This window comes from Canis lupus, chromosome 27, assembly GCF_003254725.2.
Source record: "Canis lupus dingo isolate Sandy chromosome 27, ASM325472v2, whole genome shotgun sequence".
Lineage (NCBI taxonomy): Eukaryota > Metazoa > Chordata > Mammalia > Carnivora > Canidae > Canis > Canis lupus.
The window spans coordinates 23,649,030-23,670,890 of NC_064269.1; the positions used below are offsets into that span (position 1 = coordinate 23,649,030).

Genomic DNA, 21,861 nt, shown 5'->3' on the forward strand with positions numbered 1-21,861 from the left:
GTTGTATAGTTAGTAAATGACAGAGCCTGGATTTGAACCCAAGCATCCAGACTCCTGACTGTAGTTTGCTTGACCACTACTTTCTACTACTTTGCTGACGTCATATTTTATTTATTGCATGGAGGAATCACAATTTATTTCTCTTATCACTGAATATGTATTCAGTTCCCAATTATAAATGATGCTAGCAAACACTTAGCCTTATTAATTTTATCAGGTGTCTGCTCTGCATAAGAAACTGTGTTCATTGCTCTGTGGGATAAAAAGAAGTAATTTCTCAAACAGATCACAATTTGAAGATTCCTCATGTTTCATTTCTTCCTTCAGACTCAGAGTGAATAGGCATGTAGTCAAGTTTATTAACAACTATTGTAAGGATGTTCTGGAGGCTTCTTAGGAAAATGATAGATAAATTATTACACACAATTAGCAGCTAGTTATAATAAATGTTTTTTTCTTTATTTCTTAAAATAGTATTATATAATTCACAATTGTAGTGTGTTTGGAAGTGTTTTGATGTGTAGTCTAATTCTTATTTAGAAACAGCTTATGGTTGACCTTTGAGCCTTCAGGGAGGAGATCATCAAATGTCTTAAAGTGTACTTGCTAGATTGTTTAAACACAAGTAAGACACAGCACAGAAATCATCATCAGGAAGATAATGAGGCTGTCACAGCACAAAATGTTCTTTGTTTTTACAGGTTCTATTAGTTAATGTATTAGAATTCTCTAAATGCCACTTTTGCTTATTAAGTGGTTTTGAGAGCACATGAAAACATACAGTTATTCTTGAATGCAGCATTTCTGAGATTCTTGGTAAATGTGATTCTGAAGGAGTATTTAAAAAACAACCATTAGACACTTCTGCCCATGTAACATCCACATGCAAATGAAGAGATTTTCCAAAACTGTTTTTCCTATTTGTATAGTCTCTTATTGAATCAAAAATTTGCCCTTAAGTTTTGGTTTCACTCACTGGAATTAAATTAGATGGCAAATAGGACACTGGTTTAAAAAACAAGGAAATCTTTTATCATTGTGTTATTTTTATATTATATATCAGATTAAACCATTAATAAATTTGAATTCCATTTCTTTTTTTTTAATTTATTTTTTATTGGTGTTCAATTTACTAACATACAGAATAACCCCCAGTGCCCGTCACCCATTCACTCCCACCCCCCGCCCTCCTCCCCTTCCACCACCCCTAGTTCGTTTCCCAGAGTTAGCAGTCTTTACATTCTGTCTCCCTTTCTGATATTTCCCACACATTTCTTCTCCCTTCCCTTATATTCCCTTTCACTATTATTTATATTCCCGACATGAATGAGAACATATAATGTTTGTCCTTCTCCGACTGACTTACTTCACTCAGCATAATACCCTCCAGTTCCATCCACGTTGAAGCAAATGGTGGGTATTTGTCATTTCTAATGGCTGAGTAATATTCCATTGTATACATAAACCACATCTTCTTTATCCATTCATCTTTTGTTGGACACCGAGGCTCCTTCCACAGTTTGGCTATCGTGGCCATTGCTGCTATAAACATCGGGGTGCAGGTGTCCTGGTGTTTCATTGCATTTGTATCTTTGGGGTAAATCCCCAGCAGTGCAATTGCTGGGTCATAGGGCAGGTCTATTTTTAACTGTTTGAGGAACCTCCACACAGTTTTCCAGAGTGGCTGCACCAGTTCACATTCCCACCAACAGTGTAAGAGGGTTCCCTTTTCTCCGCATCCTCTCCAACACAGCAAATAGATCCTACACCCAAGAGAAGAAGGGAGTTAATAAAGATTCGAGCAGAACTCAACGAAATCGAGACCAGAAGAATTGTGGAACAGATCAACAGAACCAGGAGTTGGTTCTTTGAATTCCATTTCTTAGTGCATTTGTTAAAACCATCTATTTCCACAATGCAATTTTGACATAAATCTCAAGATTTTTCTAATCCATATAGTTAGTAGGAATCAACAAACATAAGCTTGTTTCAACATGTGCCAAAATGGATGTTAAAAAATTAAGTCAATGTCATTTCCCTCCAACATGTATTGGTCATTCTTAGCTCCGCATGGTTGCTGACTCTTCTCCCTGCCCTACATTACCACCCACTTTCCCCCTTACAATGTTACCTTTCAGCTCTCTTCTCAAATCCATTCTGTTCTATCACTTTCGTGACTGCTTTATTCACCACTGCAGGTTTTCCTCATTTCCCTCTTTGCCCAACTCTTAAGAGTTTTTCCTATACCAATAGTCCTCAAACTCACTGAGTATCAGTCTCCCCTGGAAGCCTTGTTAAATCGCATTGTTGGGCTTCACCCTCTGAGTTTCTGATTTTGAAAGTCTGGGGTGATGCCCGAGAAAAATGTATATTCTCAGGTGATGCCAGTGATATTGGCTTCCAGACTACCCTTTGAGAATTTTATTTATATAAATCACATGTCTTGTATTGTGTAGTCCCATGTGAATGCATTGTAAGATAAAATACGCTTTTAAATGTTTATTTAGTTTTCTGATCAATAATTAAATACGAGACTATGCTAACATTTCATCTCAGTGCTTGGCAAAAAAAGAAAAAAAAAGGCAAACCAAGTTAGACTTTTGTTGAATTTCCATCCGATTGCACAGGGAAAGAATCTTTAAGAGATTCCATATTTTTAGGCTTTGAAGAAACATCAAACAGCTTCTATTTGCACTGTCCAAAATACATTAAAAATCTTTGAAATATAGACTAGATCCTATATTTGAAATATAATGGAGCCATTTATATAAAATAATCTTTCACCTAAACTTGATGAGGCTTGTCACTATTTAAAATATTAGATCAGCCCCAAGAGTGGATTGTATCTGCATTACAGAGACAGATGAATGTTTAAGGTTTCTGCAGTATTCTTTAAAAATTAGAACTAAGCAAAATATGGAGTATAGAACCTTCCATAGATTATAGAGCAAAAAGATGCTAATAAATATTTGAGTATTTTAGAATTTCTGTCTATTTTTAAGATTGTAATAATTTAATGATTTGAAGGTTTGAGAGTACTAATATTCAGGAATTTCAGTATCTCATAAAATATTGAAAAATATAAAATATAAGCATTTCTTAAAAACTGACTTTGGATTCTTACAAAACCAGCATCTTATGGTCATAATCCCCTAGGGAGCTTAAAAAAAGCTACATATATATACACACACACATACATATATATACTGGTCACTGGATAGACTTATGAACCACTCATCTAATATCTGGATGATACTATCTACTATCTTTTTTTTTTTTTTTTTTTTAAAGATTTTATTTATTTACTCATTCAGAGAGAGCGAGAGAGAGGCAGAGACACAGGCAGAGGGAGAAGCAGACTCCATGCAGGAAGCCCGACGTGGGACTCGATCCCGGGTCTCCAGGATCACACCCCAGGCCGCAGGCGGCGCCAAACCACTGCGCCATCAGGGCTGCCCTACTATCTACTATCTTGTACTTACTTAAACATTAAAAATTGCTGATCTTAAAAAAAATAAAAATAAAAAAAGAATTGCTGATCTTAAAAAATTCAGCAAATAATACAAAGGTATTATCAGTGGCTTTTTACAGTATATAAGGTGAGAAGTTCTGATAAGCTCTGTCTCTGTAGTTAACTATGAAAATAGCCCCCCCAAAATGCTTCTGTTAGTTTTCATTTTGTGAACCACTAGACTTAAGTATACATCATGCAGGGTTTTTGTTTTGTTTTGTTTTGTTTTGTTTTGTTTTGTTTAGCAAAAGTTTAGGAAAGATTTTATATTGGATAGCTTTAACACCAGCAGTAATCACAAGTATAACAGACAGCCTTCAGAGATCTCTCTCTGTAAGTTCTTACTTTTGCTTTATAGGTCTCAGGAACTGACCATATCCTATTCCTAGGATTTGATCACATTAACCAAAGAAAGAAAGACTCTTAATGTTTTCTATTGAGCTTTTTTAAGGATTGATTTTTGCCTCAGTGTATCCTTCATATGTTTACATTCTGTTTTCAGGAAAATTCATAGTTGAAAATTGACCAGGTATGCTTTTACAAATGGTATATTCATTTATAAAAGTTAGCAATTTGTTCTGCTTTCTATTTCAAATTTATGTGTGCATTACCACGAGGTGGTTACTGAATAAGAAGAATGATCACCATTAGCAATGCATTCTCTTCAATGTGTTTGTTATTCTTTAAAGTATAATTAAAATACTAATCTCTTCTAAATGCTTATTTTAAGAATGGTAAAAGTTTAATTTATTAACATATATCTTTAGTGAAGTTTATCTGAATAAAGCATCAATGCAATCTACAGTTGAGGCTCTTTTTGCAAATATTGTGATCTTTTTAAAAACATCTAAATATATATATTGATGAGTTTATACTGCAATTCTGAGAAGATGCATATTTGATCAGAGCCTCTTAACCTGGAATCTATGGTTTATAAGAGCTCTTAGAGGATTTCATGGAGGAAGTTCACATTTGGAACTCTGAAGGTAGAAAACTAACTCTCTAAGACTGTATATGTAATTGTGCATGCGATTGCCTGGTTTTGTGTCTTCTTGTATGCATGTGCATATGTGTTTGGGAAAGCATCTATAACTATTAAGGTATCTATAATCCAGAAGGATTACTGATTTAGGGTATCATGCAGAACTTTTATAAAAAATTACCGTAAACAATAAGACCTTAAAAATAATTGAGTTTTTACACAATAATCATGTATTGTTTTCTTGTTCTAAATTAAATTTGGCATCTCCTAACTTGACAGAGTAGGTTACATGTAGTGCAATTTAGTTTCAAAATAAACATCTGTGATAATATATATTTTTACCTATTTTTAAAAGAATCTAAGGAATGGCCAAATAATATAGCTTTTTTTGAATTGAGATATGACATACAGCATTTTATTAGATTCAGGTTCACAGTAACATTTCAATATTTATAAATAATGTGAAATGTTCATAGTAAGTCTTGTTAACAACCATCAACACACAGTTACAAAACCATTTTTTTCTTGTGATAAGAACTTTCTAGATCTACATTCCTAGCACTTTCAGATACACAACCAGTCTTATTAACCATAGTCACCATGCTGCACTTTACATATCCAGGACTTATTTATTTTATAACTGGAAAATTTGCATGCCTTTACCCATTTCAACCAAATAATATGGCTTTCAAGCTATTTTTCAAACTTTGTTTTGCCCCTCCCTGTTGATATTTAGAAAAACAGCACGTTAATGGAAGAACGTGGCCATATTAAAACTTGTTCAGCACCAAAGCACTTTCTGTATGTATCTGTAGTTCATTATGTACTACCTCTATTCAATACCAAAATTCATGAACTTGCATTAATGAAAATCTAGTTAAAGAGAATCTAAACTTTCTGTACTTTTTTTTGTCTAAGTTCAAAACTTTGTTGTACTAGAAAGGATGCTAGAGATGCCCACACATTTTGTAAAGATAGGTTAAGGAGCACCTGACTGACTTACTAGTGGAGTGTGTGATGTGCAACTCTTGATCTTAAGGTTGTGGGTTTGAGACTCATGTTGAGTGTAGAGATTCCATAAAAATAAAATCTTTAAAATAAAAAAGATTAAAAACTCATAAATGACTGAGCGTCATCACTTTGAATAGTTGCTTAGAGATCAGGTCTGTGTTTGGATTAAATAATTATTTAAATTTTAAGGTTCTTTATTTTTAACATGGCATAAACCAGTGGATATTTAGATGGATTCTAAGTCTAGAATACAGTTAGATTAATTTTAATGCATTTATATATTTTTTTCTTTATGAGTTGAACATATTGGGGGCAAAACCCTATCCTTTTCATAATTATTCAGCAGATGACAGTACATCTTCTACACCTATAACATTGACATAGACATACTTAGGTATTTGTTGTTGTTGTTTTCAAGGAGAGGTAATATAAGCACTGTGGTTGAGGGCTCTGGTGCCCAACAAGTTGGAGGTGATTATCTATCTTTTATTAATCATACAATCTCAGACATTTACTTCACTCCATGTTCCCCAATTTATCCAGCTATGAAATGCAAATCATAATTAGGCATGTGAGAAGAATTAACTGAATTAATGCATATAACACACTTTAAATAGTGCCTGACACAAAGTAAATATTCAGCAAATATTGGCTATTACTCTTACCAATTATAGTTGGATAGACAGACTATTAAATGTAATGTTCTTGCTACCCTGTATTAATTTGATTTGAGCTTATAGGACCGAAAAGTAAATATGATCATGTATTTCTTGAGGCTAGAAGTCAAGAATGAAATCTCATTTGGACAATGAAAGAGACATATATATGTGATTGAGTCACATATAACCTCCTTTTTCAAATGAATTAGCTCTTCTTAATCACCACATTATCTAAACTAAAATTTGGATATTAATGTTGAAATATGTTTCTCAAAGTGTTCATAGTAAAACGCTATATTTAGAATGAATTAAGAATGTGATTGTTTCGATTTTTAATTTAAATTCTAATTAGTTAACATATAGTGTAATAGTAGTTTCAGGAGTAGAATTTAATGATTTATCACTTATATATAACACTCTATCACAAGTGCCCTCCTTAATACCCATCACCCATTTAACCTATCCCTCTCTACCTCCCCTCAGTTTGTTCTCTATTTGTGGAATTTATCTTATGACTTGCCTTTCTCTTTTTTTCTCTTATGTTAATCTGTTTCATTTCTTAAATTCCACATATCAGTGAAATCATATAGTGTTTGTCTTTCTCTGACTGACTTATTTTACTTAGCATAATACACTCTAGCGCCATCCACCTCATTGCAAATGACAAAATTTTGCTCTTTTGATGGTTGAGTAATATTCCATTGTGTATAACTACCACATCTTCATCCATTCATTAGTTGATAGACATTTGGGCTCTTTCCATAGTTCCATAGTTTGGCTATTGTTGATAAAACTGCTATAAACATTGGGGTGCATGTGCCCCTTTGACTCAGTATTTTTGTATCCTTTGGGTGAATACCTACTAGTGCAATTCTGGGTCATAGGGTAGGTCTATTTTTAACTTTCTGAGGAATTTCCATACTGTTTTCCAGAGTGGCTGCACCCAGTCTAAGAATGAATTGTTTTGAAAGTTATTTAAATAAAGATAGATACACTAGGGAGATCTCTTCCTTTGTCTTATAGCTCCAAAGGTGACAAAGGGGGCAGGATTAGGTAAAGCCTTTTGAAGTGTAACAAAGGAAGATTATCAGCTGTGTTCTTATCATTAGACCTTAGAAATCATATATCACAGTTCTGAAAACTCTATGGAAAAATACTGAAGCTGGTCTTTAGCACTCACAAAAACTTGATGAAATATATTTTTTTATGGTGTGGACCACTAATACTTTGTTAGTAGACTCTCTGGATGTTCACCTACCAGCAAAGTGAAGAGGAAATGCAGTCGTTACTTTAGGTATCATAAATGCAATCCTAGGGAAGAAACCGAAAGCTATAGGATTTTCTTGACTAAAGACTGGGCCAGTGCTCTTTAAAAAGCTCTTCACCATGCAAATGAACAATGGAGTCCCTCACTGAAACATCTGTTAGCTACATACAACTACTCTTAAAGGGATTAACAATGCTAGAGGTTGAAATGTAATCAGACAGGTGAAATAGTGATAAGATAAAATACTTGTGCATGAAATTGCAGTGATAATTTTTAATACTGTTGTGTAACTGAGTTTAGAAAACTTGTGAAATGATGTTAAATTCTTTAAAACATGTCCTTCTCTTTTGCAAGATGTATAAAAACTAGGGATATGCAAAAGGGATGTTATTTTATCTTACTTTATTTTGAAATATTTTCAGATATTTTAATAGATGTGATGGTATACAATTTGGGTGTCTTAACCCTCTACTGAAGATGCTATAGAAAGATATATGTAATTTTCAGTTATGAAAAATGAAGTTAGCTGCCAAATTCTTGTTTGTTAATTTTGGCATCATATAATGTGAAAACAGAGTATAGAATAGAAATGTTCAAAGTGAAGCTAACATTGGGGTTTTTCCACCTGACCCTGGAAATAAGTGAGAAGAAAAATCTGTGGGAATACCGAGGTTTTATTATATTCTGGTTTGAACATGAATCTGAGCTAATGTGTATTATGGGCCATTCATAAAAATATTCCTTAGTTTACTGAATGGATTTGTGATTGCTCTTGTCGGGGATGTGTGTGTATGTGTGTGTGTGTGTGCATGTATGTGTTTATTTATGGGTTTGCTTGTATTAATGTGTGGGTTTTAAATAAATAATTCTAGAAGTGTACCTTCACTAGTCTGCAGGGGCTTGTAATGATTACATTATGCATATTGACTTCTAAATCCAAGTACATTATAAGCGAAGATTCATGTTTGAAACTATTGTCTAAAGAATATTCATTCAACACCTACTAGTGTTTTCCGCATATTCTGTAATGTGTGGAAGAAATGGAAACCATTTTGGGTGTGGAATTGTAATATTGAAGATTTTGTTTGCACACATTTTTTACTTTTACTTTCTCCACATTTCCTAACCCCAGCCAACAGCTGACACTTGCACCATAGCCAATGTCCTTGTATTCACTATTATCTATTAACAAAAAAAATCATATAAACAGATTATGATTATGTTCGTGTTGACATTTCTATTTTTAAAAATTAAAATGACCACTTTATCAAGTATTCTTAGTATATTTTTAAAATAGTCAGATATATTAGAATTAACTTTTAAAACATTAGATATCAAATCAGGGTGATTCATCACTTTTCTAGGATCAAGACATCCTATTAACACATCTTAGAGAAGAAATGTATAAACAGGATCCCTGGGTGGCGCAGCGGTTTGGCGCCTGCCTTTGGCCCAGGGTACAATCCTGGAGACCCGGGATCGAATCCCACATCAGGCTCCCGGTGCATGGAGCCTGCTTCTCCCTCTGCCTATGTCTCTGCGCCTCTCTCTCTCTCTCTGTGACTATCATAAATAAATAAAAATTAAAAAAAAAGAAATGTATAAACAGGGATATCATCTATTAATATTATCCTGAATTATCCTGAATATTAGATGTGTATACACTCAAATATATTTTAATGGGAACTTTTAATATTATACAATTAAGAAATACACTTAGAGACTAACTTCCTCAAAGATCTTAGGATACAATTTTATTTTTAGGAAGAGATATGCTTTGTGGGTAGTCAAAGGATTATGGAAGTAAGACATTATAAAAAGAAAATCTTTAAGTAGTAAAATTAATTTTTTTAATCATTTCGATATCACTCCTCTTGTAGATGTCTGAAAAATCAATTTAATGCCTATTCGACAAAAGATACCCCAAGTATTTTGATAGATGACTAAGGCTGGTCAAGAAATGATGGGGAAGATAATAATAACAAAAAAACACAAATACATGTTTAAATTTTAGAATTATAGAATAAATCCTTTTCATACACATACACAATTATGAAGAGGGAAAGATTGCAAGAAACTTTATTTTATAGGGCATATGAAGCTTAAAGTGCAAAACAGGAAAGAATATTGACAGAAACAATGCTTGGGGTAACAAATGAAATTGGAAAGAACTTTGACATAAGCAGAAATAAGCTTTCAATATTCCTATCTGATGTCAAAATAACCTGTGTAGCTGATGCTTTCTTAAAAGCATGAGAGGGAGGTGGAGAACTAAAAACGGTCCCTGCTTTAATTAGGAGCAACCATCAAGAAGAGGCAGCTATTTAAAACAAAAAGTGAAGTGCATAATGTTACTTGTTTAAATATTACGATATCTTAAGGAAGGTTGAGCCAGATGACTGGTGCATATAATGCCCATAGGAAAATCTAAGACTTTCAAAGAAAAGCAGAAAAAATACATCTAATCAATATAGGCTTTGTAGAAGGCTTTATTGCCATGTTCTAGGCGTAAGGGAGAGGGTCTCCATATTTTTGTTTCTTCAGTGAATTGATCTTTGACTCACTCTGTGCCAGCCTGTACATTTAATGCATTCTTTTTTTTTAAATTTCTTTATTTATCTTACTCTTGCAGAGTGACATTTCACTTTTTCATGTTTTAGCTAAATAAGCCACGTAAGCAATTTAGAAAAAAAAAAAAAAAAAAAAGCTCACTGAATTTCAAACAAGTTTTTTTTTTTTTTTTCCTTTGCTTTCTCTTGCAGGAAGTTGATGGCAATAAAGTTATGTCTTCATTTGCCCCACACAACTCATCTACCTCACCTCAGAAAGCAGAAGAAGGTGGGAGGCAGAGTGGTGAGTCCTTGTCGAGCACGGCCCTAGGAACTCCCGAACGGCGCAAAGGCAGCTTAGCTGACGTTGTTGACACGTTGAAGCAGAGGAAAATGGAAGAGCTCATCAAAAATGAGCCAGAAGGTAAAGGCTAGAAAAGGAAACAAAGTGGTTGCTGTTTCCTGATTTTAATAGTTGGATCTTAACTTCTAGTTCTCTCTTTTGACTTATACTCAAATTGGGACAAAATGGAAACCTAATGCTGTGAAGACGGATAGATTTTTTCCCCCCAGAAACATCTCAATACATCTGTCCCAATTTTTTAAATCATTAATTTCTGTTGTGATGTCTTCCTCATTTGCACACATGGGTAAGTTGTGGTTGAGTAAAACTTAAGGATTCAAGAATAGAATGTGACAGCGGAGCCCAGAATAGGCACCACCTACATCCCAAATATCTGCAGGCTAGCTTGTTCATCTTCAGCTTTTGTCCCCAAGGCCATATTACAACTTTATTAAATTGTATAACCTTTATACATGAATGCATCTTGTGCTACCTTAGTTTAGTCTCTTTCTGGTATAGTCCAAAATTAATATGGTTGGGTCTATTCTATATTTTAAAATTATTGATGCTCTAATTCTGTGGTCTATGCTGAAGTTCCCATTTTTATTCAACTTCCAGGATGCCTTTCTTTTAAGATTTCATCTTCCAAATCTATTTAATAGTTACTGACAGCAGCCTATAGGAGGTATGCACAAGAAATAATCTTAGGATTAAAGCAAACAAATACCTGATACTGTTTATAGAATTTGTGCATAATTGATAGTCACCCTATATGTTATAGATGTTTCCACCTCCTACTTAAACCTGTGTTCTTCCTAAGTTTGGATGCCACATTACACGTAAGAACATGCCTCCTATTTAAAAGTCAGATGGAAATTTCAAACAAACAAACAAACAAACAAAAAATACTGACATAAAAAGACATATTTTACACCAAAAATATACTGCATTTATACTATGTAACACTCGGTTGGGCTCATTTCTAGTCTGTTGTTAGGACACTGGCAAATTAGGAGTATATATGGCACAAAATGTATGTTAACCAGTATATTTGGGAGTCATATGGTAATTAAATATTTCTGGGTCCCTACCAGATGCATAGCTGGGACATGGATTTTAGTTATAATTTATGTAATTCACATGATCTTACAGTTGGAAAGAATTTTAGAGATAATCTAGTCAGCCAAAGACTTTTGGCTTTCATCCACATGGAGATAAAAATGGGGTTTTGAGGAGGACCTAGACAAATTTTTTTTAATGTGCTGGAATTTTTCTTGATATTAAAAATACTGTCTTCTTATTTAAGAATTGTTTAAAAAACCATAAAAACTGAAAGGGAAAGGAAAATTGCTTAAATTTGTAGCTTTCTGATATAACAACTCTTAACCTCATGATGTGTTTTTTTTTTTTTAGTTTTGCATATTCTGTTAATTTTACATGATTAATTTTACGTTTTTAAAATCATGTTGTATCTTTTACATTGTCATATATTATCATCAACTAAAGCCCACAGTTTATTCAAATTCCATTAGTCTTCAAGTGTGCTTTTTCTGTTCTGGGATGCCATCAAGGATAACATGTTACATTTAGTTGTTATGTCTCGTTGGATTCCCTTTGGCTGTGACAGTTTCTCAGACTGTTTTTGTTTCTGATAACCTTGAAAGATTTGAGGATACTGTTCAGGTATGCTGTAGAATGTCCCTCTGTTGGGATTTATCTGGTGGTTTTCTCTTGACTAAACGGGGACTATAAGTTTGGGGAGGAAGATTCCAAGGTAAAGTACCTTATTGTAACAGCATATCAAAGGTACATACTCTCTATATGATTTATGAATTTGATGCTGACCTTAATCACCTGGCTGATACAGTGTTTGTCAGGGTACTCCACTGTAAAGTTACTCCCTGCCCCTTTCCATACCACACTCTTTGGAAGGAAGGTGCTTTGTGCAACCCACATTTAAGGAGTAGGGAGTTATGTTCCCCCTCCATCAGAGTAGTTTCTACATAATTTATTTGGAATGCCTCTGTATGGGACATTTATGTCTTATCCAACGATTATTGATTTATTCAATCATTTATTTATATCAATATGGAGAGCATGGATGTTTTATACTTTGACTTAAAATCCAATTCTGCTTTATTTTGTTATTCATATTGTTTCAGCTTTGGCCATTGGAAGCTCTTTCTATTGACTTCTATGTCGTTTTGACATACCACTGTGCTTCTGGGTCATTGTTTCTTGAGTACTTCTTTACTTTCTGGCACTATAAAGTGCTGCAGACTCATGTTGTGTATTTCAAGCTCCAGTTCAAGAATCAATCATTTCTCTAAGAAGCCCTGGTTGCTCTTATGAGAGAATAGTATTAGAAGGCCAAATCTGGATACAAGGTCTGTTCTTTGCCCATAAGGAATCATTTCTTTATGTTAGGGCCTCTTGCCTGACAAAGCAAGGGAATATATTTGTGTACTAACCTGTATACACACATATCTATAAATATTTCTAAGTCTAATTAATTGTCTATATATTAAGCTAAACATGAGTTCTTACTACTGTCTGCAACTGTAATCTGTTTCCACACAGATTCCAGCTTCATTCCTTGTACATTCCCACCCCAACTATTAGTAACCTAGATCTGATCACCCACCATCCATTTACTTATTGTTCAATTCCAGTGTATATATATATAACGGTATCGGGATTATTAACTGATATTACCATGGGATACATCTTCATCAATAGGGCATAGTACTTACATGCAGTTCCTTTTGCCTTTAGTTTCACAGATTCCATTTATTTCCAAAGTTACTTAAGTAATTTTTCTTCCACTCTATTCAGGGAGATTTCCCCATACATTTGTAATATGATTAAATTATTTCTGTAGTTTTCTCTTGGTATCACTCAAATTACCAAATAATCTTATAGAATCTTCTTACATCAAGATTCAGTCTTCTTTTTTTAAGAATCAGTCTTTATGTTGTACATGTCTACATATTTTGACAAATTCCTGTTGCCACTTATCCACCATTGCAGTGTCATTCAGAACAGTTGTTTGATAACCTTTAAAATCCCCTGTACCTTCTTTATCCATCCCTCCCTCTTTCCCTAGAATTCCAGACAATCATTGATCTTTCTACTATCTCTGTAGTTTTGCCTTTTCTAGAATGTTATATCATTGCAATCACACAGTGTGTAGTCTTTCAAACTGGCTTCTTTCACATATCAGTGTGCATTTAAGTTTCCTTCTTGTCTGTTCATGGCTCATTTCTTTTTAGCACTGAATAAAATCCCATTGTATGAAGGCATCACAGTTTGTTTATCCATTCACCTATCAAAGGACATGTTAGGTTTTTCAAGTTTTTGGTTAATAAGAATAAAGCTTTTATAAATATTTATGTGAAGGTTTCTGTGTAGACATAAGTTTCCAGCTCAACTGGGTAAATACCTAGGACTATGATTGCTGAAATGTATAGTAAGATTATACTTAGATTTATAAAGAATTTCCAAGCTGTCTTCCAAAGTGGCTGTGAGATTTTGCATTCCCAGTAGCAACGAATATAAGTTGCTCCATATCCTCACCAGCACCAGCATTTGATATCGTCAGTTCTTTGGATTTTATCCATTCAGATTGGATTGCAGTGGCATCGCATTGTTGTTTTAATTTGTAGTTCCCTGATGACACATAATGTTGAGCATCTTTTCATATATGTATTTGTCATTTGTATGTCTTTGTGTGTTTACATTGCTTGCTCATTTATTAACTGAGACTTTCTTTAGTTGTTGAGTTTTAAGAGTTCTTCGTATATTTTGGATGCAAGTCCTTTATCAGATATGTGTTTTGCAAATATTCTCTTTCAAGTTGTGGCTTGTGTTTTTTTTTTTTTCTTCTTCTTTTAACATTTTCTTTTGCAGAGCAGAAGATTGAATTTTAGTAAAGTCTAACTTACCTCTTTTCTTGTGTTGATCATACTTTAGATGCTGTAGCTAAACATTGCCTAGCCTGATGTCATTAAATTTTATATTCTGTTATTTTCTAGAAGTTACACAGTTTTGTGTTTTACAGTTTAGGTCTGTGATCTGTTTTGAGCTGATTTTTGTAAAAGATTTAGGTTCTGTGTCTAATTTGTGTTTTTGCATCTGGATGTTTCAGCACCGTTTATTGAAAAGGCTGTCACATCTCCATTGAATTCCCATGTTCCTTCACCAAAGATTAGTATTTGTGTGGATCTCCCTTCTGCTCTCTATATTCTGTTCCATTGATCCATTTGTTTATTCTTTTGCCAACATCTTGCAGTCTTACTTGCTATCACTTGAATGTTGGGTAGTGTCAATCCTCCAACTTTGTTGTTTTACTTCAGTATTGTGTTGATTATCCTGCCTCTTTTGCCTTTTCCTGTGGACTTTAGAATTAATCCTTATATCTATAAAATTACTTCCTGGGAAATTGGGAAGAATTGACAACAGTATTCAGTCAGTCCTTCTATCCATGAACGCAAAATATTTCTCTATTTATTAAGATTTTCTTTGATTTCTTTTGAGTTTCAAAGTTTTATGCATATAGATCCTGTACATATTTTGTTACACTTACATACAGTATTTTAAGTATATTGTATTTTATTATATTATTAATTTATTTAATTGAGATGGGGAGTGGCAAAGGGAGAAGGGGGTCTTATGCAGAATCCACACTGAGCACAGAGCCAATTGTTCAGTGCTGGTATAAAGGGAAGCAATTAGCTTTTGTATATTAACCTTATATCTTGTGACCTTGCTGTACCTGGTTATTATCTCCAGGTGTTTTTGTGTACTTTTTACATTTTCTGTATAGACAGTCATGTTATCTATGAATGAAGATAGTTTTAATTCTTCCTTCCCAAGAAATACACTTTTTATTTCCTTTTCTTGTCTTACTGCATCAGGTGGCTTCCAGTACAGTGTTGAATAAGAATGGTAAAATGGGACAACCTTGCCTTGTTCTTGATTGCAAGGAGAAAGCTTCAAGTTATCATCATTGAAATATTAGCTGTGGGTTTTAGGTAGATGTTCTTTTTCAAGTTCAGGGAATTCCCTTCTATTTCTAGTTTCCTGAAAGTTTTTTTTTTTTTTTTTACCATCAATGGTTATTAAAATTTGTCAAAATTTTTTCATCTATTGTTATGATGCACCTTTTAAAATTTTTATTTGAAATTTCCATTAGTTGACATTCAGTGTAATATTAGTTTTGAGTGTACGATATAGTGATTCAACATCTCCATATATCACTCAGTGCTCATCACAACAGTGTACTCTTTCATCTTCACTAACTATTTATCCCTCACCCACCTCCTCTTTGGTAACCATCAGTTTGTTCTCTATAGCTAAGACTGTTTCTTAGTTTGCCTCTCTTTTTTTTTCCCCTTTACTCGTTTGTTTTGTCTCTTAAATTCCGCATATGATTGAAGTCATATGACATTTGTCTTTCTCTGACTGACATTTTGCTTAGCATAATACTTTCTAGCTCCTTTAGTGTGTTCTTATGATGTGGTTTTTTAATGTTGAACCAACCTCGCAAACTTCAGATAAATTCCACTTAGTTGTGGTTTATAATATATATTATTGGATTCAATTTGCCAGTACTTCATTAAGGATTGTTGCATCTATGTTCATGAGAGATATTAGTATATAGCTACTGTGTTTTTAAAATTTATTATTTATTTATTTATTTTTGCTGTTTTTTTAATGCAATATTTTATCTGATTTTTTTTTAGTAGATATGCTGGATTCATGTAATGAATAAGGAAGTGTTTCCTTTGCACATTATTGTTTAACTTTTGTTTGAGATATGTTTGTGGGCCAGATCTAAGGTCTAAGAATAACTATCACTATAGTATTATATATTGCATTACAAAGTAATTTGGTTTTTTTTGCGGGGGAAGGGTATCTTTAGATGAGGTTCTCCATGGAAATTTGGTGTGTGACCTTGCTATTTCTCCAGTGTGTCATGTTGGCTTTCAAGTAGTTGCACAGACTCTTAATTTGGAGGTATAAGACAGGCCAGATCCAAATGAATAACTACCAAAAGGAAAAAAAGACAGTAGACATTGCCTCCCATTTAAGGTATTGGAGCTTAGGAGAAAAATATAATTTCTAGAAACAGCTATGCAAGCAAAGGAGCAGATGGAGCATCCACAGCAGAGAGTTGACATGAAGAAACATCACTATTAAATGTGGATATTATATTGTCTCATTATTGTATTTCCCACAACTTTTTTGAACTTTTCCATCTACAGATATATTAAAAGCTCAGCTCAAGAGTGACTTGCTAAGGAATGATATAAAGATATTGAGAAAAATATACAGATAGTCTTTATGGAAGACAGGAATTTAAATTGAACATGGCTAACATGTAGAAGCCTGAGTTCCAGAAAGATACTTTATATATAAATGAAACCACTAAGATGCATTTATGTTTACATACACAGTATTCCTAAACCTGTGCTTCAAATACACAGAAATGTAAATGTACTCACTTTCATTGATAAAGAAATTTGCCATGGCAACCCTGTTTATTTAATGGCTGCAACAATTGAGAGATATGTCAAGCAGCAATTATGTATTTCAATTAAATGATGTTCTTTTTTTTTAAGATTTTATTTATTCATTCATGAGAGACACAGAGAGAAAGAGAGGCAGAGACACAGGCAGAGGGAGAAGCAGGCTCCATGCAGGGAGCCTGATGTGGGACTCGATCCCGGGACTCCAGGATCATGCCCTGGGCCAAAGGCAGACGCTAAACCACTGAGCCACCCAGGGATCCCCTTATATGATGTTCTTAAGTAAAAATATAGAAAAGCAGAAAATCATATCATAGGAAAACAACAGAATGTTGACCATAGTTTATTTAACTCTAAAGAGGAAAAAAAATGGGGAAATACATCCAGGGAGATGTGTAAAAGTCCCAATAGTAAGTAGAAAGTTACATTGACTTTAAATACTCCATTAATCATAGATATGGTTGGGAATGAGAATGGCCACTAAAACCTGACATCATCTAAGCATTAGAACAATGATCTGTATATAGTATCAAACGATCATAGCTCTGTGATGTACTATAGCATCAAAAGAATAAAATAGGAATAAATTTAACCAAAAGAACTACAGAACTTACACTCAAACATTACAAAACACTGTAACAGCTTTGTGATGAGAGCAGCAATATGACGATGAGGAGACCAGAGATAGGGTGAATGGAACTAAATGTTAAGCTCACAAATATATGCCACAGAAAAATCCTTTCTTCCCCCAAGCTATTTTTTCCATTGTTTTTCAAAGGCCATTAAAATGAACAGCAGGTTGTAATGAAAATTTCATTAAGCCCCAGCTAAATCATTATGAGGGTGCCATATTCATGCCTTTGCTTCCTCTCATTGAAGGGGAAAAGCAGATTTCAGTAGAAAGTCTTTATTATTTGCGACCTTGTCCCTGCCAACAGCAAACTAACAAAAATTCAGAAGTTAGAGGAGAATGGTGTGTCATACAAAAGGAGGCCACCAAGGTGAAATGGTTAGAAAGAAAATTAGATTTGCTTATGAGTTGAAGAAAAAAATGGCTCTCTTTTATTCCATCTAGCTTAGTTTTTCAAGCAATTAAGATATTTCAAAAGTCGTAAGTAGAAGAAAAATATACTAATGTATCTTTGTTTGTATCTTTTTCCTCCATCAGAAGTGGTGCCTAGTGTTATTCAAAAAAGACTGGCATGAAAGACTTATTTGTCCAGTATCTCTAAATGACATATTTGGAATGCCAAACTTCATAAAGCCAGAACTTCATAGCTCAAAATATCTGCCCTATGCAATATAGTTACATTATACTTGGTAGTAACTAAGCTCTATCAGTCTTTAACTATCAGTGGCTAAGAATAACAACAAGGTTTAATATTATGGTATGGGACATGTCATGTCTGCATCAAAACATTAAGTTATAATGTATTGGTGGGGGAAAATGTAACATATATTAAGTACATATCATGTGTTAACTATAGTGTTACATAATTTATAAGAAACACTTCATTTAATCTCTACATAAACCTTATAGCCAAGGCTGCTATGTATAGCCGTCGCAATTTCAGGAAGTGCCACTCACATGAACTAAATATTCTTATTCTTATCATCTCCATTTTCAGATGAGGAAACATGATTAAATATGTCACAGTGTGACTAAGTGTCATGGTCATTATTCAAACTGAAGTCAATCTAAACTATAATCCATGCTGTTAACCACTAGTTATACTGTTTCTTCCAATTAGGAATTTTGCCAGTAATAGTTTAATGTTACTTTTTAGCCCACGTGTGCCCAAATTCCTTTGAAATATTAAACAATAAAGTAGTACTTAATAATTATCTGCCAAAGTAAGTTCCTGATGCCTCAGTGGTGATCAAATTTCCAGAAAGTTTTAATTGAAAATCAGCTCAGTTTGAAATGTTTTGAGTTTAAAGTGCAAAAAAAAAAAAAAAAAAAAAAAAAAAAAAAAAAAAAAAAAAAAAACTATGCCTTGGAGAGTACCTTAATAAAAACTTGTTTTAGGTTTTATTATGTCTGGGAGCAAAATAGTTGTAGAATAATAGAAATTCAGAATCAGATAAAATGTAGACACATTTTGGGACTCTATCCTCATCTTTGAGAGAGACAGAGACAGAGACTGAGACTGAGATGTGCCTGAAATCCCACAGCAGGTGTTGTTAAAGCCATATGAGGATCCAGTCCACATCTTACAGGTCCAGGTCCATTTCTTTTCTTGTTCAGTTGCCACATACATTCAGACTTTCTTTTTTCTCCTTTTCTTGGACTTTTATACATAATGTTAGTACCTTAGTTTTTCTTTTTTTTTTTTTTAAGATTTTATTTTTTTATTCATGAGAGACCGAGAGAGAGAGGTGGAAACATAGGCAGAGGGAGAAGCAGGCTCCATGCAGGGCACCTGATGTGGGACTCGATCCTGGGACTCCAGGATCACGCCCTGGGCCCAAGGCAGGCACTTAACTGCTTAGCCACCCAGGCGTTCCAGTACCTTAGTTTTGAAGAGTATTTCACTATTCCTTAAATGTGATGGAATCTAAGGCAACCAGATATCTTAATTTACCTAATAAAGCCAAGATAGTTATCCACAAATGTCCCGAGTTCTCAAGTTATGGTAGCTAGGGCTGATCTATAAATGTAGATCAGCATTAAGTTTAGTTGGTCAGACTCAGGCCTTAACTTGATTTCATTTGAATTTGGGGTCATTAACAGCACAGGTGAGAATAATTTTACCTTAATGAGACTTTAAATACCTCACTCAGAATTGTTTCAGATGCAAGCATTATAGCAGGCCTCTTATTTTAACTTTTCTATATTAACATCAGCACAGCACTGTTTTCAGTATCTCTTTGCGATGGCCATTTCAACTTACAAATTTACATCTCTTCCTTCCAGTAACACAACAAACAAAACTCACTTTTTCTTGATTCCCATCATCTCTGTGTAGTTCTGTTCCTCATCTCTCCAAGTCTCAGTTGCTAGAAAGAGTACTCACTGCTGTAATTTTGTAACCTTTTTAAGTACTGTGATTTGCCTCCATTGTCACCCTTACTGTAATGAAATTGTCCATATATTTGTCAGTTTCATCCCCTACATTAAACTCCTTAAAAGTGAGGTTAGGACACATAGTAGATATTCAAAATATTTGTTGAAATGATGTTTTTACTTCCTCCAGCGTTGCCCCATGGCTGTCTTGGGGATGAGAGTGCAAAGACCTTAATAAAGATAGGACTCTTCTGACAAGATATTATGTGAACTACCTCATTTAATCCTCAAAATCTTTGAGGTTAACATGATTTTGTATCTTAAAAATGAAAAACAGAGGCTTAGTAGTTTTTTTTTTTTTTTTTTAAGAGAGAGAGAGCAGGAGAGGGAGGGAGGGAAGGAGGGTTGTGAGGCTGAGGAAGAGGGAAAGAGACTCTTAAGCAGACTTCACTCCCAGAGCCAGAGCCTGACACATGAGACTCCATCTCAGGACCCTGAGATCATGACCTGGACCAAAATCAGGAATCAGATGCTTTAACTTCTTGAGCGACCTAGGAGCCCCCAGAGGCTTAGTAATTTGCTTATGTTCTTATTATATAGAGGAACTAGAATTGGAACAAAATTACTGTCCTCCACCAAACTACTTGGCAGTAAATATAAGACTATAATATGATCTGACTCAACCTCTTTTTTTTCCCTTAATGTTATTTTTACCACTTTTCTAAGGTGCATATTCTTGTGCTATCTTATCAAACTGCATGTGGTTCACTCAACACTGTATTTTTAATACCACTATACTTTTTCATGTGCAGCTTCTTCTGCTTTTTAATGCCTGCCTTTTGTACCAGTAAATTGTTTTTCACCTTTTAAGAGTCAATACCTTCTCTGAACACCTTTGTCAGAATTTGGCTTATTCTATTCTATTAGCACTAATCCACCTCTATTAGTTCTTACCTCATTATCACAATTGTTTATTTACCTCCTGTCTTCCATTAGAGTATGTGAATGAAGAGTCCTTAGTTTAATTACCTGTGCCTGTCTGTTTCTTAATAATGGGCTTGACACATAATAGGTGATTGTTTATCTGAACTGGTATGACAGTTAACCACTAATTGACACTTTGTAGCCTTTGGCAACTAACAGTCCCCTAAAAATTGACTAGGCTTCATTGTCTTTTTCTTCTGGTTTTAACATTCTCTTTTCTTCATATCCTATTTAGACTCTTCCTTGACCTCTATCTCATCATCTTGTCTCTTCCAAGCTTCTCATTATTTAATCTTTGAGATCATTACTTTCAGTTCTTTCTGTGACTTAGAGGCTCAAGTTTTGTCTTATGTCACAAAACTAGATACTAAAAAAATCAGGATAGAAAGGTAAAATACACACAGAATGAAAACTTTATATTCACATTAAGCTTTTAAATGGCTGTAATATTTCACATTTTGCTAAGGAAGTATGTTGGTCTTATCTATGCATTAGTGGCTATAGACAATAATTCTCCCCTACAGCTGTAGGTAAAGTGAAAAGTAAATTGAATTGATCTATGAATAATTTTCCAAAATTCAAAGCTCAAACTGATTCTTTAACAGTGTGTCAGCATAACAGAGACCAGCACACCCTTTTCTACGTGTGTTGAGTTGGCATGGGAGAGGGAGTTCTTATTTCTTATGATGGGCTCAAAAGTGAGGGCAGCTTAATTTTGGATCTTCTATTCTACAAACCTATCCCTGCCCTCCCTCCGCGCCAGTTCATGTTAAAGAGCTTTGGTGAAAGAAAGATGACTGATTCCCTTCAACACCTTCCCTGTTCCTCGAGTCTTCCAAGAACTTTAGCATGTTACCTCAAGGGTAGAATTTCCAAACACAGGATTCATGATGCATTTAAAAAATTTTAAATATGAATTTCTTGTGTAAAACTGAACCTCTACCTTATTATTTTAATTGTAAAAAAGTACATTTTCTTGCCTTTAAGTTGCTATAATGACTATGTTAATGTAATGAAT

At 34.1% G+C, this 21,861-nt stretch overlaps 1 protein-coding gene and 1 long non-coding RNA gene across 23 annotated transcripts in view; one reads left to right on the forward strand and one right to left on the reverse strand.

The window, feature by feature from the left end:
* SOX5 (SRY-box transcription factor 5) overlaps positions 1-21,861 on the forward strand; it is a 1,002,640-nt gene that overhangs the window by 691,690 nt on the left and 289,089 nt on the right. For all 22 annotated transcript variants that reach the window (XM_025455370.3, XM_035707446.2, XM_035707449.2 and 19 more), the window contains one exon: positions 10,193-10,403. In XM_025455370.3, coding sequence (XP_025311155.1) covers positions 10,193-10,403 — 211 coding nt within the window. The remainder of the gene's footprint in view (positions 1-10,192; positions 10,404-21,861) is intronic.
* Positions 1,197-20,896, reverse strand: LOC125753858 (uncharacterized). Its single transcript, XR_007406548.1, has 3 exons — positions 20,814-20,896; positions 10,251-10,410; positions 1,197-1,763 (listed from the first exon to the last, which is right to left on the reverse strand). It is a non-coding gene; the product is annotated as an uncharacterized LOC125753858 (long non-coding RNA).